Source organism: Martes martes (genome assembly GCF_963455335.1).
Source record: "Martes martes genome assembly, chromosome: 18".
NCBI classification, from domain to species: domain Eukaryota; kingdom Metazoa; phylum Chordata; class Mammalia; order Carnivora; family Mustelidae; genus Martes; species Martes martes.
Genome location: NC_137906.1, coordinates 25,829,460 through 25,854,673, shown reverse-complemented (window position 1 = coordinate 25,854,673; position 25,214 = coordinate 25,829,460). Strand labels below are relative to the sequence as shown.

The 25,214-nt window shown below is 41.3% G+C and overlaps 1 protein-coding gene across 5 annotated transcripts in view; it reads left to right on the top strand.

The window, feature by feature from the left end:
- LOC308359295 (uncharacterized protein) overlaps positions 1-24,773 on the top strand; it is a 70,653-nt gene extending 45,880 nt beyond the window's left edge. The window contains exons 14-22 of one of the 5 annotated variants that reach the window (XR_013968413.1): positions 16,933-17,055; positions 17,155-17,352; positions 17,620-17,822; positions 18,481-18,541; positions 18,651-18,686; positions 18,769-18,836; positions 18,960-19,054; positions 19,974-20,056; positions 23,683-24,773. Coding sequence is in view for 1 of the 5 variants with exons in the window: in XM_080830247.1 (XP_080686373.1) it covers positions 16,933-16,953 (21 nt within the window). In the remaining 4 variants the exon portion in view is untranslated. Of the gene's footprint in view, positions 1-16,932; positions 17,455-17,619; positions 17,823-18,480; positions 18,542-18,650; positions 18,687-18,768; positions 18,837-18,959; positions 19,055-19,973; positions 20,057-23,682 lie in introns of those variants that run through there. The other 4 variants (XR_013968414.1, XR_013968415.1, XR_013968416.1 and 1 more) reach the window with 4 other exon arrangements.
- Positions 24,774-25,214: the final 441 nt, after the last annotated feature.

The window sequence follows — 25,214 nt, the reverse complement described above, 5'->3', positions numbered from 1 at the left end:
TTAGACACAAGACTATCCCGTCAGTTCACTGATTTTGAGAAGAGGTATTTCCTAGGTATACAGTTTTAAGGTTTGCACAATTGAATTCATACACAGAGAATGTTTGCATGTGGAATTAAGGTAATTTGCTGAAGAAGGTGCAAGGGGGCATAATCATTTGGGGGGGATATAATAGCGTATACCACACAGACCTGCTATAGTTACTCAATTATATATCTGGATAGGAGCAATTTTATGACAATACCGCCATTTTTCCAATTGATTCATGATTTCAGAAACTTGATATATCATATTTTCATTCTAAGGTAGCAAAATCAACAAATCTGTTGTTGTGACAGTGTTCTTTTTGAAATATTTTTATTCTTGCATAAGTAACAAAGTGTTATATTAGGGTCTGTTGTGCAATATAATGATTCATCCATTGTATACACGAGTCTTGTGCCCATCACCATCAGCGTCCTCCTAATCCCCTTCACCTTTTCACCCATCCCCCTTCCCACCTCTCCTCTGTGAACCATCAGCTTGTTCTCTGTATTTAAGAGTCTGTTTTGATTCATCTTTTTTCTTTATTAAATTCCAGATATGAGTGAAATCATATGTTATGTCTTTCTCTGAGTGACTTCTTTCAGTTAGCATTATATCTTCTAGATCTATCCATGTTGCCAGTGGCAAGATCGCATACATTTTTTATGGCTGAGTATTTATCCATTGATATGTGGATAGATACTTGGGTTGCTTCCCTATCTTGTCTGTGGTAATAATGCTTCATTTAAGGTAGGGGTGCATCTCTCTTCTTAAATGAGCATTTTCATTGACCTCGGGTAGATTACTGGATCCTATGGTATTTACAAGTTTTGTGAGGAACCCACATCATGTTTTCCACAGTGGCTGCACCAGTTTGGACTCTCACCAACAGTGCATGAGGGTACCTTTTGCTCCAGTCCTCAACACTTGTGATTTCTTAGGGTTTTTCTTCTACCTGTTTTGACATGCGTGAGATGCTCTGTCATTGTTATTTTGCTTTGAATTTCCCCCATGATTAGTGATAGTAAGCACCCTTTCATGTGTCTGTTGCCCATCTTTATCTCTTTATAGAGAAAAGTCTCTTCATGTCCTCTGTTTATTTTTCAATTGGATCATTTGGGTTTGTTTTTTTTTTTTTTGGATGTGGCATTGTATAAATTCTATATATATTTTGGATATTAACTTCTTATCAGACACATCATTTGCAAGCATCTTCTAACATTCCGTATGTTCTCTTCGTGTTTTGTTGGTAGTTTTCTTCACTGAGCAGAAGTTTATATTTCATTGTAATCCCAGTGTATTAATTTTGGTTTTGTGTCCCTTGCCAGAGGAGGCCTTCCTAGAAAACTGTTTCCATGGCTGATGTTAAAGAAATGACAGCCTATATTCTTTCAGGTATTTTATGGCTTCAGGTCTCACATGTAGATCTTTAGTGCGTTTTGAGTCTTTCTTGTACCTGGTGTAAGGAAGTAGTACGATTTCATTGTTTGTGAGTGGCTGTCCCATCTTTCCACATCATTTGTTGAAGAGACAGGTATTTTCCTCATTGTGCATTTCTGATCTCCTTTGTCATGGATGAATTCACCATACAAGAATGGGGTTATTTCTGGACTGTCTGTTTTGTTCCATTGATCTGTATGTTCATTTTTGTGCCAGGCCGTATTGTTTTGATTACTACAGCATGGTAGTATATCTTGAAATCTGGAATTTTGGTACCTCCAGTTTTATTCTTCTTTTTCAAGATCGCTTTGGCCACTCAGGGTCTTTTTGTTCCATACAAATTTTAGGATTCTTTTTTCTGGTTGAGTGAAAACTGGTGTTGATATTTTGATAGGGATTGCATTAAAACTGTGGGTTCCTTTAGGTAGTATGGACATTTTAATCTTGGTTCTCCCAGTTGATGAACATGGAATTTGCTCATGAATTTGTTTCTGTCGTCTTCAATTTCTTTCACCAGTGTTGGATAGCTTTCAGAGTACAGGTGTTTCACCTCCTTGGTTAAGTTTATTGCAAGGTGTTTTAAACTTTTTGGGGTAATTATAAACAGATCTGTGTTCTCAATTTCTCTTTCTACAATTGCATTAGGAGTATATAGAAATGCAACAGCTCTCTAATACTAATTTTGTATCCTGAAACTTTACTGAATTCATTATTCACTCTAGTAGTTACTCGGTAGGGTCTTTAGTGTTTTCTCTGTATAGTGGCATATTATCTCAAAAGAGAGAAAGTTTCTTTCCTGTGGCGGAAACCAATGAGAATCTATGGCTGGCATGTCAACCTACATTAAAAAAATCAGACAACTGTCTAGAAATATCCAAGAAGTTTATATGTAATATTTCTTTTTTTAAGAATTATTTATCTTTGAGAGAGATGGCAGTGGGGGGTGGAGAAAGAGCGGAGAGGGAGAGAGAGAGAAGCTCACATAAGACTCTCCGTTGAGCCTGGGCCCTATCTCAGGGCTTGATATCATGATCCTAATATGATGATAAGATGATGGTCCTAAGATGATGACTTGAGCCAAAATCAAGAGTTGGATGCTTAAGTAACTGAGTCACTGAGGTGCCCATGAAGGCTATTTGTCATCTTTCAAAAATTGAAAAAGAAATTCAGATCAACAACTGCCACATGTTTTTTCAAACATTAGTCATAGTAGGCAGTACATTGTATTTATTTTTAGTTTTTTAATTTAAATCCAGTTAATTAGCATATATTATAGGTTTCAGAGGTAGAGGTCAGTGATATCAGTCTTATACACAATGCTCATTACATCACATGTGCCCCTTAATGCCCATCACCCAGTTACCACATGCCTCCACCGTCCTCCCCTCCAGCAGCTCTCAGTTTGTTTCCTATGATTAAGAGTCCTTATGGTTTGTGTACCTCACTGGTTTCTTCTGGTTTTATTTTTCCCTTTCTTCCCCTATAATCCTATTTTTGTGCCTTAAGTTCCACATACTAGTGAGATCATATAATAGTCTTCCTCTGATTGACTTATTTTGATTACAGTAATACCTTCTAGTTCCATCCACGTCATTGCAGATGGCAAGATTTCATTTTTTGATGCCTGAGTGGTATTCCATTGTGTGTATGTATGTACACACACACACACACACACACACACACACACACACCATGTCTTCTTTATCCATTCATCTGTTGATGGACATCTGGGCTCTTTCCACAGTTTGGTTATTGTGGATATTGCTGCTATAAATATTTGGGTGCATGAGCCCCTTCGGATCACTGCATTTGTATCTTGATGGTAAATACCCAGTAGTGTGATTGGTGGGTCGTAGGGTAGCTCTATTTGCAATTATTTGAAGAACCTCCATACTGTTTCCAGAGTGGTTGTACCAGCTTGCATTCCACCAACATTGTAAGAGGATTCCTTTCTCTGCATCCTCACCAACCATTGTCATGTCCTGACTTGTTAATTTTAGCCATTCTGGCTGGTGTGAGGTGGTGTTTCATTGTGCTATTGAATTCTGTTTCCCTGATGCTGAGTGATGTGGAGCATTTTTTCATGTACCTGTTGGCCATTTTTATGTCTTCTTAGGAGAAGTGTCTGTTCATGTCTTCTTTCCATTTCTTGACTAGATTATTTGTTCTTTGGATGTTGAGTTTGATAAATTCTTTATAGATCTGGGATACCAGCCCTTTATCTGATATGTCATTTCCAACTATATTCTCCCATTCTGTAGGTGTTTCATATTGTCAGCTGTTTCCTGTGTTGTTCAAAAGCTTTTTATCTTGATGAATTCCCAATACTTCTTTTTGCCATTGTTTCCCTTGCCTTTGGAGATATGTCTAGCAAGAAGTTGTGGCTGAGATCATTGAGGTTCCTGTCTGTGTTCTCCTCTAGATTCCTGTCTTCATTAAGGTCTTTCATCCATTTTGAGTATAGTGTAAGGAAATGGTCCACTTGCATTCTCCTGTATGTGGCTCTTCAAATTTTTCCACACCATTTGATGAAGAGACTGTCTTTTTTCCACTGGCTATTCTTTCCTGCTTTGTCAAAGATTAGTTGACCATAGAGGTGAGGGTCCATTTCTGGGCTCTCTGTTCTGTTCCACTGATCTGTGTGTCTGTTTTTGTGCCAATATTATACTGTCTTGATGACTACAGCTTTGTAATAGAGCTTGAAGTCAGGAATTGTGAGGCCACCAGCTATGGTTTTATTTTTCAACATTGCTTGGGATTTTCAGGGTCCTTTGTGGTTCTGTACATATTTTAGGATTATTTCTTCCAGCTCTGTGAAGAGTTGATGTTATTTTCATAGGGATTGCATTGAATATATAAATTGCTGTAGGCAGCATAGACATTTGGACAATATTTGTTCTTGTAATCCATGAGTATGAAATGTTTTTCCACTTATTTGTGTCTTCCTCAATTTCTTTCATGAGTGTTCTATAGTTTTCTGAGGACAGATCCTACGCCTCTTTGGTTAGGTTTATTCCTAGGTATAGTACAGTTTTGAGTGCAATTGTAAATGGGATCAACTCCTTAATTTCTCCTTTCTTTTCTCACATTATATAGAAATGCAGCTGATTACTGTGCATTGATTTTATATCCTGCCATATTGTTGAATTTCTGTATGAGTTCTAGAATATTGGAGTGGAGTCTTTTGGGTTTTCCACATAAAGTATCTTGTCACCCGCAGAGAGTGAGAGTTTGACTATGTCTTTGCTGATTCAGATGCCTTTCATTTCTTTTTTATCTGATTGCTGAGGCTAGGACTTCTAGTACTATGTTGAACAGCTGTGTTGATAGTGGACATCGCTGTCATGTTCCTGTCCTTAGGGGAAAAGCTCTCAGTTTTTCCCCATTGAGAATGATATTCACTGTAGGCTTTTCCTATTTGGCTTTTATGATATTGAGGTATGCTCCTTATAGTCCTACACTGTGAGGAGTTTTAATCAAGAAAGGATGCTATACTTGTCTGTGCTTTTTTTGCATCTATTGAGTGGATCGTATGGTTCTTGTCCTTTCTTTTTTATTTATGGAGTATATCATATTGATTGATTTGCAGATGTTGAGCCACCCTTGCAACCCAGGAATAAATACCACTTGGTTGTGATGAATAATCCTTTTAATGGACTGTTGGATCCTATTGGCTAGTATTTTGGTGAGAATTTTTGCATCCATGTTCATCGGGATATTGGTCTGTAATTCTCTTTCTTGCTGAGGTCTTTGTTTTGGGGAGCAGGTAATGCTGGCCTCATAGAGTTTGAAAGCTTTCCTCCCATTTCTGTTTTTTTGAAGTGGTTTCAGAAGAATAGGTGTAAGTTTTTCATTAAATATTTGGTAGAATTCCTCTGTGAAGCCGTCTGGTCCTGGACTTTTGTTTGTTGGGAGATTTGTGATTATTCATTCAATTTCCTGGCTGGTTATGTGTCCAGGCTTTCTAATTTTTCCCGTTTCAGTTTTGGTAGTTTAGACATCTCTAGGAATGCTCCATTTCTTCCAGATTGCCTAATTGTTGACATATAATTGCTCATTATATGTTCTTATAATTGTGTTTCTTCAGTGTCTGTATTTCTTTGGTGTTGGTCAAATACAATCCATGATTGTATTTATTTAGTTCCTTTCTTTTCTCTTTTTGATAAGTCTGGCCAGGGGTTTATCAATCTTATTCATTCTTTCAAGGAACCAGCTCCTTGTTTTGTTGATCTGTTCTACTCTTCTTTTGGTTTCTATTTCATTGTTTTATGCTCTGATCTTTATTAGTTCTCTTCATCTGCCATGTTTAGGCTTTTTTTGCTGTTCTTTTCCCAGCTCCTTTAGGTGTAAGGATAGGTTGTGTACTTGAGACTTTTCTTCTTTCTTGTGAAAGGCTTGTATTGCTATATGATTCCCTCTCAGGCCCACCTTTGCTGCATCCCAAAGGTTTTGAACCATTGTGTATTCATTTTCATTTGTTTCCATGAATTTTTTCAATTCTTTAATTTCCTGGTTGACCCATTCATTCTTTAGTAGGATGTTCTTTAGCTTCCATGTATGTGAGTTCTTTCCAAATTTCCTCTCATGATTGAGTTCCAGATTCACAGCACTAGGGTCTAAGGATATTTGAGGAATAATACCAATCTTTTGGTACAAGTTGAGACATGATTATGACCTAGTATGTAATCTATTCTGAAGAATGTTTTGGTGTACTCAAGAAAAATGTGTATTTTTTTGCTTTAGGATGGAATGTTCTGAATATGTATGTGAAGTCCACCTGGTGCCCTGTGTCATTCAAAACACTTATTTCCTTGTTTATCTTCTGTTTAAATGATAGTTCTATTCCTGTGAGTGGGGTGATCAAGTCCAGTACTACTGTTGTATTATTGTTGCTGTGTTTCTTTAATATTATTATTAATTGGATTATATAATTGGCTCCTCCCTTGTTAGCAACATAAATATTTACCATTGTTAGATGTTCTTGTTTGATAGAGCCTTTAAGTATGATATAGTAGCCTTCCTCATCTCTTATGACAGTCTTTGGTTTAAAATCTAATTTGTCTGATAAGGGTTGCTACCCCAGTTTTCTTTTGATGTCCATTAGCATGATAAATATTTTTCTACCCCCCTCACTTTTTTTAAAATTTCTTTTCAGTGTGACAGTATTCATTGTTTTTGCACCACACCCAGTGCTCTATGCAATATGTGCCCTCCTTAATACCCACCACCTGGCTCCCCCAACTGCCCAGCCCCCACCCCTTCAAAACCCTCAGGTTGTTTTTCAGAGTCCATAGTCTCTCATGGTTCTACCCCCCTCACTTTCAATCTGAAGGTGTCTTTGGGTCTAAAATGATTCTCTTTAGATGAAATATGGATGGGTCTTGGCCTTTTCATCCAATCCTAAACCCCATGCCTTTTGATTGATTGTCCACTTATTCCATTTACATTCAGAGTAACAATTAATTTAGTTGCATTGTATTACCTATAAATGAAACTTAAAAGTCTAAAAACAAAAAAAGGAGAAAAAGAAAAGAGGGAAGTTACTCAGCCAGATGAACAGAACAAAGAGAGTATCATGGGACAGGTAGGGAAAACAGAGCAATACACAACATATCCTGAGTGTATTTTGGTTGGTTTGTTAGAAAAAACTCCATCTCAACATTGTATAGAAGGAAAACTTCCATAAATATATATATGAAATATATATATTGTTAATAATATATATAGTACATAGTATTATCTAATATATATTATGCAAAATACTTTTACATTTTATAAATTTACATATTTACATATATTTACAAATATATCTTTTAAAAAATATATATTTACATATATATACCCAAAAATAAAATTAAATGTACTGAAAGGACAGAATGTATCTGTGAAGATGAAAATTTAAAAAGATTTTAAGAAAACAAAACAAAACAAAAAACCTAAAAAACCTAACAAACAAAAACAAGAAGAGGAAGAGGAAGAAGAAGAAAATACAGTATGATTAGGCAGTTAAAGAGAAGAGAGCAACACCCTAGATTCTAGGTGTATTTTGTCTGTTAGAATAAACTGCACCCCAAAATTGTAAAGAAAGAGAAACTTAAATATTTACAAAAACAAAATTAAATATAATGAAAGGACAGAAAGTTAAGTACAAAACTGAAAGTTAAGATTTAAAAAGAGTTAATAAAATAAATTAGTTGAAAAAGAGAAAAAAAATTGAAATTGAAAGACAAAACCATGAATGGATAAAGATGTGGTCCATATATACAATGGAATTTTACTGAACTATCAGAAAGGTTGAATACTCAACTTTTGCTTCAACATGGATGGGACTGGAGGAGATTATGCTGAGTGAATTAAGTCAAGCAGAGAAAGTCAATTATCATATGGTTTCACTTACTTATGGAACATAAGGACTAACCTGGAGGACATTAGCAGAAGGAAAGGAAAAGTGAATTGGGGGAAATCAGAGGGGGAGATGAACCATGAGAGACTGTGGACTCTGAGAAACAAACTGAGGATTTTAGAGGACAGGGGGTGGGGGGATGGGTGAGCCTGGTGGTAGGTATTAAGGAGGGCATGTATTACATGGAGCACTGGGTGTTGTACATAAACAATGGATCTTGGAACACTGCATCAAAAACTAATGATGTATTTTATGGTGACTAACATAACAAAATAAAAAATAAAATTTTAAGAAGCAAAAGTCAAAATCGTGGGGGAAAAACCCCTGGATTCTACGTGTTATATTCTCCTAGCACTGGGGTTTTGGCATTCTCAGTGATCAGTAAACTTGGCTGTGTGTTCTTGCTGATCGTCTGGGGAAGGAGCCTGTTGCCTTGATTCTGGGGTGTCTTTGCCCCGGGGCAGAATTGCACTGCTCTTGCCTGGGTGTCAAGCTAAGTAATCTGCTCCGGTTTCCTCCAGCTTTTGTTCCCTGAAGGCTTTCTGTGCCTCTTTAGATAATGAGAATGAAAATTGCAGCCTCCCAAACTCCAGCCCCGGATCCAAGAGTCTGAGGCCTCATTCCTCAGTGCACCCTCAGGGAAAAGCAGTGAATCATTCCTGGCTCCCTGGTCTCCGTCTGCTCTCTCTGCTCACCCAGCCTGTGACCAAGCATCTGTATCTCAGGGTGGGACCCTAGAGACTCCTGCAGGGCACACCCAAGCCACTCCTTCTGGGGACGGGAGGGGATCTTGCCAGTGTGCTGTTGCTGGGTCCCTGCTCAGAGAGCAGTCATCTGACTGTGTCACAGTTCATGGCTTATGTCAACCTGGAGCTGAGAGTCCACTTCTGGGCTTGATGATTCCAGCAAGAGTCCCTGCTCCGATGCCTGGGAGCTCTGCCACACTCCGTAACCCCTGTTATTTCTGTGACCCTGGGGATCCTGAGATGACACTGTCCCACCTAGGATTCTGCCCTGCTTCGCCACCTGGTTACCTTTTAGGCAGGAATGTCCCTCATCAGAGCAAACTTCTAAAAGTCCTTACTTTGCAGTCCTCTGCTATATCATTTTCTATTACCTCCCTGCAGATCATCTCCCCCTATATCAACTGGACTTTACTTCTCCACACGTCCTACCTTGTAGAAAGAGGTCGCTTTTATGTTTCTAGAGTTGCAGCTACTCTTTCCTTACATCTCCGGGTGAGTTCACAGGTGTCCAGAATGGTTCAATAACTAACTGAATTCCTGCAACCAGAAGAAATTAAGGTTTCCTATTTCTCCACCATATTAGAGTCTCTGGGAACACATTTTAAATTGTATACATATATACACATATGTATACATATATAGATACATGACAAAAGTTAACAAAGTATTTATTCTTGCCTACAATACCTGATGATAGACTTTAGTCTACTTCATTTGCTTTTTTTTTTTTTTAAAGATTTTAATTTATTTGCCAGAGAGAGAGAGAGTACACACAAGCAGGCATAGAGGCAGGCAGAGGCAGTGAGAAAAGCAGGCTCCCCGACGAGCAAGGAGCCTAATGAGGGACTTGATCCCAGGACCTTGGGATCATGACCTGAGCCGAAGGTAGCGACTTAACCAACTGAGCCACTCAGGCGTCCCTACTTTATTTCTTTATTTCTTTTTGATGCCATGTGCAGCCTCTGAAAATGCAGCCTCTGAAAATGCCCAACAATAGAGAAATGATTAAATTATTGACAATATTTAACATTACATAATTTAAAAAGCTGATGCAGAGCTATTATTTGTAACTTAAAAAGAGCACAGTATCTTGTTAAGAGGAAAAATGCTGTCAATGAATGTAAACATTACACTATTTGTTGAAAAACACAGTTCAGAAGGAGACACAAGCCAAAAATTGAACAAGTCCTTCTTTTGTCATAATACCATTTCTGAGCTTTTGGAATGTTTACACTCGAGATACAAAGGTATACAGCTAAAATTTATCGAACATTTACTGTTCAATAAACCTGTGTGCCAGGTGCTGACTCAAACTTTACATGTATTATTGCTTCACTTAATCCCCCCCCCCAAACCTGAGATGGTATAACCATCCACCTTATAGAGTAGAAATGGAGGCTCAGAGACTCACAGTAAGTTGCCTGAGGTTGGAGTGAAGAAACGGGCAGAGCTGGAAGTCACACCCATGTGTCTCAGACAACAGAGTTCATGCTTCACCTGTAAGGCTGTGCTGCCTCATAGAGAGGAGACAGGAGGATGCATGCCAGTTAGGAAGGGCCAGATGTTACTGTGAGTAACCCGTAGCCCTGTGTCTTAGCGGCTTCTACTAGGGAAGTATGTTTCTGGCACCTGCCACATGTCCACATGGTCTTCGTGGGACCAGGATAAAAGAGCACCCACCATAGGTAACTGCCAGGTGCTATATGAGATGGACAGAGGGGGAGCCAGACTCAGTCCCAGGTGTTCTGTTCGAGGCGGCACGTCTCACTCCCTCGCACATCTCACTGGTCAGAGCATGTCTACAGGACTGCATCCAACTTCCTGGGTCAGAGGACAGCCTGAAATGCTTTGTGGAGCCTCTGGGGGACTGGGCAGGGTCAGAGGAGGGGCGTGGGATATTGGTAGGAAATGGCAGCAGGACTACGTCAGGATGGGTTTGCGTTCTCCTCCACCACATAGGATTTATAGGTTTCAGTCTATTAGGCATGATTTTGAGACCATACAGTGTTCTCACACCAAGATTCCAGGATATTCTCAGCCAAAGACATATTTGATTATGACTGTATCATGCTCATATCATTCAGATCCAGTGTAGCTCTTTTTCTTTTCTATTTCTTTACTCCTATTTCATTAATAGAGGTACTTCTCAATTTCTAAACATATGGGAATTTCTAGTTAGCTTTTTATCAGTGATTTCTAGCACATTATGTTACCACAACAGGCTCTGTGTGATTTCATGCCTCTGAAACAGACTGAAATTTCCCTTATGGCCAAAGTAAATTGGGAGCATTTTTGTAAGTCTCCTATGTGCCTAAAGTTAACGTGTCCTCCACAGTGGATATGGATGTGGACAGATGTATGGAGACAGCTGTGGGATTCTGATGGTTTGCCATCAGGATCTACATCTTGTGGATGTTCTGTCTGCATCGAGTTGCTGAGAGAGGGCTGGAACCTCCCACTCTGGTTGTGTATGTGATTGTTGTTGCAGTTTGGTCCTCCTTTGCTTTCTACATTGTTCAGCCAGTGGCTCTCAGATGGCAGTTTTGAAAGGAAGGAGAGAGTGCCCAGAAGAGGGAACAGGGACCTGGGTTGGAGGGAGCAAACAAGAAGGATGGCCAAAGTTCCCGAGAGGACCTGTCATTGGGATGGCACATGTGAGGTATCCGATGGGAAGGGGTTTGTACAAACGAGGTCACGTGTGGCATCCATGTTGAGCTACTAGGGGCAAAGGCAGCTGATTTATTGGGAGAGTGTGTAAAGCCTCTGTGTTGATAAGGAAACACTGAACCAGGGGAAGGCTTGGAAGAAGATGGATCCTCCCCCACACCAACTGCTCCTAAGAGTCCAGTAGCTGCCCCTGTGTCCTGTGACCTCGTGCTTTACTAACCTGCTGACCTCCTAACCTTTCTGAACTGTGCTCCTTCCCCTTGAGTACTTAATCTGACCTTGGTACTGTCCCTGACCCCTTCTTTTCCTGACAAGTGCCTCTGTTTCCACACTGGTCTCATCCCCATCTCCTTTCCCACCCCTCCTCACCCCTGCCACCCCTCCTCTTCCTCCAACCATCTCCACCTCCTCCCTGGGGCCCCAGCGCCCCCTTGAAAGGACGAGGACATGAAGGTGCAGAGGCTGCTCTTCTGGCTCCTCTCGCTCCCGTGTCCCAGTTCCCCAAACCCAAATGTGAGTAAACATGACACTTCAGTGGTGTCTTCCTTCCTTTTTTTTTTTTTTTTAAGATTTTAATCTTAGAGAAAGGGTACAGGTGTGGGGGAAGGGCAGAGGGGGTTGGAGAGAGCAAATCCCAAGCCAGTTATGTAATGAGCCTTGAGCCCGAAGAGGGGCTCAGTCTGCGGACCATGAGATCATGACTTGATCCAAACCAAGACTACGTCACTGACTGAGCCACCCGGGTGCCCATGAGCTGCTGGTGGTGTCTTCCTTCTGACTGGGTTCTTTCACATGGTAGTTAAATAACAGCTTTTCCATGGGTTTCTTGATGGAAAATTCAGAAGCACTTCAGACCTTCCTGAAGACCTGGCACCACAGGGCAGGTTTCTCAGTCGGCCTGAAGAGGTTGTGGCCACAGCCACCCACCTCATGTTTTGGGTCCTGTCTGTGCTACTTGGTCCAGGAAGAGCAGTTTTGGTAGGATGGAAGCCTGAATATCCTAGGTTTAGAGTGTCAAGAAGGAAGGATTTGTGAAGATATGAAAAGCCACTGAGCTCTTTGTTCTAAATAGGGGGCTTGAATGATATGTATATTATATCTCATTAAAATTATCTTTAAAAATGTCAGGAACTCAAGGCCCCTGGCTCAGATGATTAAGCATCTGCCTTCAGCTCAGGTCATGATGCCAGGGTCCTAGGATCAAGCCTGGTATTGGGCTCCCTGCTTGGCAGGCAGCCTCCTTCTCCCTCTGCTGTTGCCTCTGCTTGTGCTCTCTCATGCTGTCATATGTATAAATAAAATCTTTAAAAAAAATGTCAGGAACTCTAACTTATAGGAGCTATGGGTATTAGAGTGGCTCCTGAAAGCCTGGTCAAGCTCCTGCTTGAAGCATTGTAAGTTTAGGGTCCCTCTTATGTGTAGTTTGAGCGATCAGTGTGTTGTTCATATTAGTAAAGTTTGGTGGCCCTGGGAACAGTGCTATCTTAAGCATTGGTGCTGGGAGTAAAGTGTTAAAATGTGTAATGTCCTTTGTGCTCTATGCTTCCTAGTTTGTTGACTTTTAACAACTTCTGAGTCAGCCCTTTTCTTCTGGTCTTGGAGGCTGTCCCAAAGGACTGTGTGTCTGTGTCCCACCAGGTCCATGGGAGACCTGAGAAGCCCAGTAGACACTAAGTGACCACATCCTGCTGGGACATTTGTCACTGGAAAACCCCTAGGAGTCATGTGATCAGGAAGTGAATGAGTTGCTGTACTTTCTTTGACCATGTATGTGCAGAGTGTTGATTTCCCCAAAGTAAAAAGGTCCTGAATGTCCTTAATTGTCCAAATATAAAGAAATTCATGGTTTCCAGTGTGAATATTTTATTCTGTAATTAAAAAGTGAAACACCATACCCCCAGGAGAGAGAGAGTCACACAGATAGACAGGGAACACCCCTGGAATTAAGCAGACTTCTTTAGATCGGCCAGCACCAGATTCTTAGGGATCTAGAAAGTGCCAGTAGTCAGGAAGGATCCTTGAATTGAGGCAGAGTCATCCCACATGAATACCTCCAGTCAAAATAGACTCAATTCTTTTTCTTTTGAGTCTTCAGCAGAGGGAATTTCTTGGTCATCTTGATTGGAATTATTCCCCTCTACCTAGGCTGCATCTCATAGATCAGTTCAACTTTCTCACCCTATGTCATCTCTGGGCTCTTGTATTAACTAACCAGTCTTGGATTTCTCACCTCCACCTGCTCATGGCCACAGTCTGTGAGAACCTAGTGTTTTTGGACCCATTGGATATGATCTAATTACGAGTCAGCTACTGGGGGCGCCTGGGTGGCTCAGTGGGTTAAAACCTCTGCCTTCGGCTCAGGTCCCGATCCCAGGGTCCTGGGATCGAGCGCCGCATCAGGCTGTCTGCTCATCAGGGAGCCTGCTTCCTCCTCTCTCTCTCTCTGCCTGCCTCTCTGCCTACTTGTGATCTCTGTCAAATAAATAAATAAAATCTTAAAAAAAAAAAAAGAGTCAACTACCGGTATCAGTATCCAGACAGCTGCCCGATGTACCAAGTGCCCACAACTGGGCATGTTTTACATTCGTGACAAGATGGCCTATATCTTTTGTGCATTTGATACCCATGACCAACCATTGTGCTGTCAGCTACTGCTCTCTTTCAGACAGTGGCTATTCAAAGACAGTGTACGTTTCCCACCAGCATACATTTTCCTGACCTCAGCTGTGAGGGCTGAAGAGGAAAATGTTATAGATTTCAGGAGCTCCTTTCTAGAGAGGTGTGTTTGCACAAAATTCAAGCCTGGTGTGAATCAGTATGAATTGCATTGTGAGTGTCTTTTCTCCTGAAATACTTCTAATTCTAGCTTTTTAAAAATGATATGTTCTTTGTTTTGGTGCTCATATCCAAGAATTTTGTATTCTTTTAGAAGTCAAATTTCAGAGTTGCTATTCCTTGATTTAGGTACAATAGTACAACATAAGAACATAAATTTCTTTTATTTGCTATTTGGAGATAAGTGTTCAAGTAACTAAAAATCTCACATATATCATCAAAATATTCAAGATCACCTGATTATGCAAATCTTCATGTACTTCAGATATCTGATATTTTGAGCTGTAATTCACAAGTAAAGTGAGCACTGAAGAAAAATCAGTGTTTTCTGAAAGTAAACAATAATTAGAATTTATTTTTGTTGGAATAATCCCGTATTTTTCTAATAGCAGCCACTTTCTTTCTCCCTTTGTCCTTATCTTTAAATATCTGTCCATAGAACATGCTCATTTGTATCTCTTGTACATTTTTTATTATTGCTTTCTCTCATTCTTTCATAAATTTTGGGTGTATTTTTGGAAATGTTCCAAAGGAGTTTACCCAGGTTCTTCTTGGGTGTACAACAGAAGTCACTGACTTCTTACATACTCTAAGTTTACATTGACTTGTCGACTTCAACTTGGCTTATAAATTTTTAAGTTCTGTTAGCTATATGAAAATATTTGCAATGTGCTTACAGGAAAAATAAAATCCTTAAGATTTGTCTATTAGATTTTGCTTATAGCTTCAGTGTGAAATAATTTATGTATGATCACCACAGCTTTTTAAAGAATACAGTTTGTTGATATTGGACATAGGTAAGCAGCAGTGAAACTGTCACTGTGGTAAAATGATAAACACACTCATCACACCCAAAAGTTTGCCCCAGCTCCTTGGTCATCCCTATGTGCTCCTTTTCTTCCAGAAGGAGGTAGTTGACAGGTATGCTTACCTCCTGGAGGCTGGTTGAGGGTTTGTAAAGTTGATTCTTTGTGACAGATACACAGTAAATGTCTTCGAGATTCCTTCTTATCTCAAATGGTATTTCAGCTTGTCCTTTTCATGCCTGACCATTTCCCTCTTGGCCCTGATGGGACTGGAGTTCTGTAGAACCTTTCCATTATTACTGCCTCCTTGGGAATTTGTGTCTTTCATTTTACACCAGGAGAACCATCCTTGCTGTAAGTATACTAATACATACTTTTATTCACAAATAAGCAGAAAAATTTATAGTCACTGAACCTTTTATATGTATTCAGTACTATACATTTTCCTTTAATATTTTCAATTATCACTTATACTGAAATAGTTTAAATTTCTGTCAATGGGCCTCCTGTGATCCATATGCTTTTTTTTTTTTGAAGTTCAAGCAAAATTGACCAACAGTATATTAGCTCCATGTGTACAATATGACTCAGCAATTCTATATATTTCTCGGTGCTCATCACAATAAGTGTACACTTAATGCCCTTCATCTCTTTCACCCATCCCTCCACCCACCTCCCCTCCATCCCGTGTTTTCTTAGAAGTGTGTTAATTTCCATTTATTTTTCTCACTCTCCAGCTTTCTGTTCTTGATGTCTACTTTGAGTCACTTGTGGTCTGAGAACATACTTCCTGAGATTTCTGTTCCCTTGGTTGTTCAGATGTATCTTATGGCCCCGAATATGGCCTATGTCAGTGAATCTTCCATGTGAGCTTGAGAAGAATGTATATACTTCCATTGTTGAATGAAGTATTCCACAGATGGTAATGGACCCAATGGATTTTTCTGAACAAAGAAAAGTGGCTGCAGAAGAGTAGCTATTCCTGTGTCAATTGTCATAAATACTGTTGTATGAATGTATATGGCAGCCAGTCTAGATAATTGTATTTCTTTTAGAATTGGGTCCTAGAGTATTTTTGCCAAATGCATTCTATAGAATTAACCTTCCTACCTGGTTTGTGTAAGCCTCATTTTCCTTTCTATTCTAACAACTTGTCACACGTTGTTGTGTGATTCATTGGGGTAGAAAAGGGAAGGTACCAGCATTAATCACTTTGATACTTGGATCCTCTCTGGGTCTACATCGTCCTTTCAGTTTTAGTCTCATCACATGTTCTTATCCCCCTGAATCAGGTGCATTTCTCAGTGTACAACTGAGATCATTCGCTGCAGCCCAAATCCTGAGTAAGTCAGATATTTCATGTCTACCTGATCTTTTTAGCTGTAACTCTCCTGGATCCGAACTAAAGCCTGCAGTTTCACTAGGGCTGAACTTCACTTGTTTCCTTCTAAGCCTGTACTCATAAACTTGTTCAGTTTTTGAACTTCACTTGCCTGTTCCAGAATTCACTGATGTGTCCTGGGGAGATTGGCTCCCACTGCCAGGCTGGCTTTCTCCTAGGTTTCCTCCTTCTCCATCTGGTTCTCGTGTTTCTTCTATGTGCTCTTTAGAAATTGGGTGCATTCACTCACACGTTTGCTCCTTTGTTCACTGCTTCTTTTTATTTCTCAGGAGGAAATCAGGACCTTAGAGTCCCTCCTTCATGTTGAAAAGCAAAACTGTTCCTTGGAGACTCAGCTTTGTGTTACTTTGTGTGTTTTGGCCCACACCAGGGGTGGGGGCTGCTCTCTCTCACAGGCACCTGGGTTCTGTTCATTGGCAAGTTCTTCTTGGGGCGGGTACAGTGACCTGACCACCTTTCTCTCTTTAGCACCTTACAACCAAACCACTACATTACAGCCGCTGCAGAAAACATTTGCTGAAGATTTGCCTGAGAGACCAGATGCAAATGCTTGTGTTCTTTGTCTAGAACTTTGTTTTAAAGGGACTTTTTGCATGTGATTTTTGACAGTGTCATGTTGCAACTCTTTAAATCAATCCATGAACAAAAGAGTCTGAGGGCAGTGCAGCAAACCAACCTTTCTAAGGATCGCCATTCGCTGCCTTCATTATCAATGAACTTGGTCTTGTTCAAGTAGGTTGACTCAATGCATTTGATAGTTTTCCATCTGAAATCTGTTGCCTGGAGATAACAGCGTGAGTATGTGACAGTTCATATCATTTTATACTTCAGGGCATACTGTCGGCACTAAGATTGCCTTTTCCTGCACCAGGATCCTCAAAGCTGGAGGTGGGGGTTGTGCTTCTAAAGCCTGGAGATGTGTGGGAGTGAGTTTCCATTCCAGTGAAGCCATATTCTGGAAGGTTCCTTTTGGGCTGACTGTCTCTGTCAGGCACAAACTTGGTCTGAGGATCAGGCCTCCCCATGGAGGTATGAGACTAATGATGGGCCCCTACTTCATCCTAATGGGTGTAGCTGGTCAGGCTTGGTTTTTCACTTTGCACTTAAGTGAGCCTTCACCAAAGACCAACTCTGAGAGGGCACAAAGTGCAATGTTATTTGGTGATATGATGAATGAATTGAAGTAGAGAAGGCCCGATTGCAGGGAACTTGGCAGCAGCCAGAGTTTGATTGTTCTTTAACCCTAAATGGGGCCTTCATTCATTTCCCTGTTGTGTTGTCCATCTGTACCTTTAGGGGAGACATTCAAACCCAGGCTATCAAGTGTGCTGGGAGGATAAATGGCAGAAATTCAGGACCTTGTCTACTGGACAATGTATATACCTTTCCCATCTTAGGAAGCTAGAAGAGACCATTTATGAACTGAATGCAACCAAGAATAAGCCATCAGCTGTCGAAGAACATCTGAAAGTGACCAAAGAAGAAATGGACAAGTATAGGTAAGTTCAGACACTACATGCTACTGGCTCCTGAAATCCCTGTTCCCTTTGGATTTTTAATCTTTGTACATTGTTAGGACTCAAGTAATATACACAAAAATTCAGAGGATGTATCCAGAGAGAATTAACAGACACAGAAAGATAAGGAAGAAAACAGTTACATTACTAAACACATCCTGATCCCCAGCGTTGGTGTGACTCTGTGGAAACCGGCTCCACACTAGTGTCCTTGGGGTGGTGTCAGTTGTCCTAATCTTGAGGAGAGCAGTTTGTCCTAGGATGAATCCTACCCATAAACATTGTAGTGCCATCTGATGGCACTGGTCTTTGCAACCCTGGGAACCATGGCGAGGATAGAAGTTAAAGGAGAATAGAGCTTCATGACAAAAGACACCTGTCATGTGATAACTGAGGGAAAGATTAAAAATGGGTAAGGAAATTATGTCAATTCTGAACCTGCAGGTGAAGAAAAACGATTAAGGAAAGGCTGTAACAATAGCTTTGATCCTACCGTCCAATTATAATCAGGTGAAAGTGTTTCCTGTGTCAGGATCAATTGTATGAGGGATCAGATAGAGGAGGTTGATCACATGGGCAGATGATTGAAAATCACACCCAGTGTTGGGTTTTGTCTGATGAAAACAATTGTCCCTCACAGACAACAAGTGGAAGAAATGCAGGATCAGCTGTTGGAGGCTGAGCTCACCTACAATCACAAGGTAACCTGAGTTGTGCCCAACACACTGACCCCTTGGCGCCCCCTGCAGGTGATGGAAGTGGCCCTTAGCGCCCCTGAACATGGGCTTCTGGTGTGTTGGCTTTTTTCAGATCGCAGTTCAGGAGAGGAATGCTGTGGCTAACTAGGTAAGTTAGCCTAGTCTTTTCCTGGTCTTCGTTTGGGGCACAGTGGGGCACAACTGAAGGTGGGTGTGTTTTTCCCCCGCAGATGAAGGCTCAGGATTGGAAGAGGAGGATAGTGCAGCAGAGCAGGGAGAATGCCTACCTGAAACACAGGTGTGAGTTTGACGTGCGTTTTTACGGTGTTCAGGGTGGGGGTGATGGCTATGCTGTTTAGTGCCTAGGATAGGACGTGGTGTTGTGATTCTTAGAGATGTCCATTCTTTTTCTGTGTTCAAGACTGCGCATGATGAAAGGGGAGATGCTGCCTGAGAGATCCATGAGGCAGGAACTGATCCCAGGAAGGCCTGAGTTGCAAAAGCCTCTGCGGCAAGGTAGGGAGCATGATGTGAAATGCAGCAGCCTGATTTCCGCTGTGAAACCACACGGTGTCCTTCCCGTTCCTGTGGGTGATCGCTGTGTGTCCTGGAGAGAATCACAAGCACTATGTAAGGCCTGCAAGTTGTCTGAAGGGGTGACAGGAGGGTGCTTTCCTCATATGCCCCCAGACAGCAAGACACTTACCCGTGACAGGTAGAGCTCACGCCCCTCCCCAACTACAGACCCTGCCAACCCCTGCACCACCTCCAGAAAAGCTGAGCCTGGACGAGTTGGGAGCCTGAGCTTCATTCCCACTTTGACTCAGTGGCCACGCCTTTTGGGAAAAAAGGACTATTTGAGAAAAAATACATTTATTTATTCTTTATAGTGGTTCCTTTATTTTTGTTTTATTTATAATCTACAGTACTACATTCATCAGTGAAATTTTTGCATTTTACTCCTCTAGTGTTATTGGTATAATACCTCAGCTTTACTGCTCATTTTCTTTTTTTTTTTGTTCATGACTGCTGTAGCCCATTTCTTTTAAAAATATTTATGTAGTGGCCAGTCACAGGTTAGGTCTCATATATAGACTGAAAGATGGAACCATCAACCTACAGCCTAAGAAAAGATTGCATGCTGTTCGTGTTGAAGTTTTAGTCATTTTTTAGCAGGTTGGCTGGGAACCTTCTACTGATGTTCCCTTAGCTATGAAAACACCTGAGGCAAGTTTGGGGGCAGTGATCCCTTCCTTGAGGGGGAGGGGTAAGTCTCTCCCTTGTCCTCAGGGGTCAATAGAGACATGTGGGAAATGCTCCGTGTCTGAGAATGGACCCGAGAATGGGAGAGAGGAACGTGGCGGGGTGGGTTTGCAGGGCTAGTGTGAATTCTGCACAGTCAGTGCCCTTCTGAATCCACCTGCATCCATTCTAGGGCTTTGGTCTGATGCTGAAGCTGGCGGGGCTCCCATTAGGAATGATGGCATTGAGAGTAACAGAGACCCAGAGATGGGCAAGGTAACTACAGTGGCCTTTTCCAGATGTTTTGGAAAACGTCCCTTTCTTTTTTTCTTTTTTTAAAATTTTTATTTCTTTTCAGCATAACAGTATTCATTGTTTTTGCGCCACACCCAGTGCTCCATGCAATCCGTGCCCTCCCTAATACCCACCACCTGGTTCCCAAAACCTCCCACCCCCCGCCCCTTCAAAACCCTTGGGTTGTTTTTCAGAGTCTGTAGTCTCTCATGGTTCACCTCCCCTTCCAATTTCACTCAACTCCCTTCTCCTCTCCATCTCCCCTTGTCCTCTATATTATTTGTTATGCTCCACAAATAAGTGAAACCATATGATACTTGACTCTCTCTGCTTGACTTATTTCACTCAGCATAATCTCTTCCAGTCCTGTCCATGTTGCTACAAAAGTTGGGTATTCGTCCTTTCTGATGGAGGCATAATACTCCATAGTGTATATGGACCACATCTCCCTTATCCATTCATCCGTTGAAGGGCATCTTGGTTCTTTCCACAGTTTGGCGACCGTGGCCATTGCTGCTATAAACATTGGGGTACAGATGGCCCTTCTTTTAACCACATCTGTATCTTTGGGGTAAATACCCAGTAGTGCAATTGCAGGGTCATAGGGAAGCTCTATTTTTAACTTCTTGAGGAATCTCCACACTGTTCTCCAAAGTGGCTGCACCAGCTTGCATTCCCACTAACAGTGTAAGAGGGTTCCCCTTTCTCCACATCCTCTCCAACACACGTTGTTTCCTGTCTTGCTAATTTTGGCCATTCTAACTGGTGTAAGGTGGTATCTCAATGTGGTTTTGATTTGAATCTCCCTGATGGCTAGTGATGATGAACATTTTTTCATGTGTCTGATAGTCATTTGTATGTCTTCATTGGAGAAGTGTCTGTTCATGTCTTCTGCCCATTTTTTTATATGATTGTCTGTTTTGTGTGTGTTGAGTTTGAGGAGTTCTTTATCGATCCTGGATATCAACCTTTTGCCTGTACTGTCATTTGCAAATATCTTCTCCCATTCCAAGGGTAAGCTCTCTATTCTTAATTTACTACTAAGTCCTCCCTTGGTTTTTAGTTTCATAAAAACTTCCATGGGTGTTGTGTTCTTACATAGAGATGGTAGCCCATTTCTTCCCATCCCACAAGTTTATAACTTAACCTGTTTTCTGTGTAAATTTTGTGCTTGCTTCTTTTCCTCTTTAAGGGTTTGCCGGAGATAGCAGTATATAGACTGAATTAGCAAGGGGTGGTGAGGTTTATAGAGCTTTATCAATTATAAAATGGGCTCCTCTAAAGGGGTATAAAGCACTGCCAAGTCCATTGAGTCTTCAGCTGTTGCTAGTAATTCTCTGGTGAATGATTTTATTGAGTGAATTACTTATGCATAAGGCTAAGCATAGTGGGGGATCTGATCCTAGTTTGGGTTTTAGTTGGGTTTTAGATCCTAGTTTGGTTTTTGGTTTTAGTTTATTCCTAGTTTGGAATTATTAGAGTCACTTTCATACCTTATTTTCATGGTAATTGTAGCTTCTTATGGCTTAGTTGAGTCTTACCTTTTGTATGGAAATATCTTTAACACATTTTACACCATAGCCTATTAATCTGGGTTAATCAGATGCCTGCAGTGGCTGGCACAAAATCCACCAACACTGTTTCAACATAGCTTAGTTGAACTTTCATTTATGGCCTAGTTTATCACTGCTGTATCCTGTGGGGTTTGCTTGAGGGAGGCATTGTAAGCTACTTGTATAGTGAGCTTGATACCTGCTCCTTTTAATCATTAGTGATTTAGAGAGCATTTTCACTGGGATGTGGAGGCTTGCATGTGTAATCTTATTAAGAATTCATGGCAAGGCCAGGACCAAATCTTTAGAATCTAATGACTCAGGTAGGCATTTTCAGTGTCTTGCTTTATTTATTAAGCTACATTAACAAGTGTCACTTGTGAAGATCTGTCATGTCTTGTAATATTAATTTATATTGTGAAATTTAAGTATGGGTTGTTTAGGCCTATCATGGTAAGATTATTCAATAGGGGGGAGTTAGAGTTTCTACAGATAGATTAAAATATTATGCTGGAGTTATAAGTGATTGGTTGGGATTATGTAGTCGATTATGTAGAATTTTAGATGTTTAACCTTACATCTGTTGCATATATTTAGTTCTGTTTTGGGGCTTTGGCAGGACAACACTAAGTATTTGTATACCTTTTAAGGTTACAGGTGAGGGGGATTTGGTTAAGCTGTATTCAACTGATGTGTATGGTTACATGTACATATGCAGGCTACTCTAAAATTCTACAGTATCTTGTAACTATTGACTGAATTACACCTATGGTTACGTGATGGTGGTAAGTAATGTTCAATTCAAGTCCACCTACAAGTATGTAACTACATAAGACCTTATGGTCCTAGCTGAGTGATACCACTTTTACCCCCCTAAAAATTAAAAGATACCATATTTATGTGTGATCATCAGCTGATTAGTCATTAGTCCATCAAAATATCCCTGTAAGAAATTACTTTCTGTAAGTAATACAGTAGATACATCCCAGTACACACAAACTATAGACAAGGCCAGGAGAGAGCACTGTAAATGGTCACAGCATTTACCTTGACCGTCTCTGTGTCCATACTAGTGACAGTTACTGTTTCTCATGGAAGCTGCACCAGGTCCTGCATTTGATAGAGGCCAGAGAAGGATGGCAGTTTCGTCTCACTTGCATAGACTGGGTGGGGAAAAAACCAACAAAACGCTCCAGGTCTTCCACCCTCTTACACTGTTTCCTACCTCAGTTCCCTTGTGAGAGAAAGGTTTCCCACTTGCCTCAGGTGATCCCTCTGGACTAGGGGGAGACCTGTCCCCTCAGTCCAAAGGATGGCTCTAGAAGGCCTTGGTTAGGTATTTGATAACCAGCTGTGGGAGAGGTCAGAGATCAACTAGTTGGAAATCAACAACGAAACAAGGGTTTCCTAATAAACATAAGAATGCCTCAGTATCTGCATCAGTATCAGCATCTGTCCTGTCTTACAAGCTGTGGGTGGCTTATTCAAATGTTTTACTATATGTCATCTGCTTTATGTATCTGACAGGAATACATAAGTATTCATGAACAGCAATTACCTTAAAGAGACTATGTGGTATTACTTGTAAAGTTTTCTCATGATCCTCCCTAATAAAGTAACACTACATGAGTGAAATTACACAAGAATCCGCTTCCCTATTGGGGAACTATAGTTCACAATACAAAAATTTTTTGGAAAAGAAAAATGGGATCTCCAAATGTCTGCTTTCTTAAAGCAGATTTCCTATGGAATATTTATCTGCAAAGACAAATCACGAAAGCTTACCAGGAAAAACTTACCAAGAAAAACAGCCTTCAACATTGTGTCAGGGTGGAAAGGGCCCTGACTCATGTCTGTTCTCATGCCCACTCTCCAGTTAAGTGTAACAAAGAGGTGGCAGGGGTGGGGGAGGACAGTCAGCAGAGGGCATCAGCTCCACCACTCACAAGGGACAGACCCAAAGAGCCCTGCTATCTGGGGGCATCTGAGGAAAGAGTCCTGTCACCTCTGTGAGACAACCTGTTCCCTCTAGTAACCTCTTCTGATTGCTTCCAGGAGATGACGATTACCCACTGGAACAAGCAGCTGATCGTGTGGATGTTGCAGCAAAAATTTCACAATGTGCTCCTTACCTCCCCACAGAGGGATCTCCTTGTCAGGTCCTTCTGGGCTGGTTTCTGCCTCCTGGATGCCTCTGGCAGCCTGTCTTTGGATTTCTTCCAGTCTTGGAAGATGTAGATGAATCAGTTTCATTAAGAATGACCACACCTAGGCCTCCACTGAACAAACAGCTTCACCTTAAAAACCTCACACCACCCTTAGAAGAAGTATGTTAAAATCCTGTACTTGTGTTTCAAGCGGGCAACCTCCCTGCTCTGCTCCACCCCGCCATCACCCTCTCCAGATCGGGAGGTGAGATGTGGGAGAGAAACACACCCACATTCAGCTGTGGCAGAGTGTGCACAAGAGGAGAAGAGAAAAACATTCTTACCCAGTTGTCCTGAGCCACCTTCCTGAAGAGCGATCTGAAGGAGCCAGCACATCAATCAAGAACCCATGCTCAGAGACTCAGGGAGCCATGGATCGTCTGCATTAGGTGCTGAAGGATTCGGAAAACACTGGGCAGAACGCAGGCTCCCGGTGTCAGAAGGTGGTGTCTGAAGGGGAGCTCTGGCTCCTGAAGCTGTTCCTGCGTCTCTTCCATTCTGTTCCTGGGAGCGCCAACTGCTGTCATCAGGTGGAGCACAATGTGCAGTAGGGCTTCCATCTGCCCAGGTTCCTGTTAGGAGAAATTAACTCTCATATACATTTTGCAGTCATATAAGGCGTATTTCCTATGATTATCAAAATACCCTGGGCTCGTAGCTAGTGCTACATCAGTTTGTAGTCACTGTGTAATGCCTGTGGGGGTCTGAGCTGACAAGATCTCCTTACCAGTCCTGACTGCTCCCTAATTTATCCTGCAAGGAGTATCTTTATCATAATATCTGATTCTCCTTTTCCTTATATCCTTATCTGGCTTTGCAGGGCTACAAGTGAAGCATGTCTGACCAGCCTGGGGATCAGGAAATCTTTAGGAACAAATTTTTAAAAAATATTTTCAACTGACCATCTGGAAAATATGTATATAAAATATGTATCTTCTGAACAATGGTGTATATGTGTGTGTGTGAGCTGGGTCTGAACATTGCACAGTTACGAAACAATCCAGCAAGGTCTGTGTAAGCCACTGGTGTTAGGAGCTGAACTCACTTGTAGTTCCCTCTGTCTCCTGCAGCCAATTTCAGTTTGTCCCCTGCCCCTGAGAGCTGCTTCCCCCACTTCCGCCTACTCACATTCTTTCAGTCCCAGCTTCCTAAGAGGGGAAGGAAGTATTTATTACCTGGTAGCCCATGTGAAATTCTTTCTTCCTCCCAGTTATCTGAGGGCAGGACTCAACTGTTCCCATTCACCTTCCCTATAAAAGCAACAACCACAAACCCAATTGCAGGGATGAATTGATCCCCCCCCCCCACAAAGGGACTAAAAACACTCAAACTTCAGCCTGCAGGCAAGTCTTCAGCAACTCTGAAGGCCTCTTCTCTTCA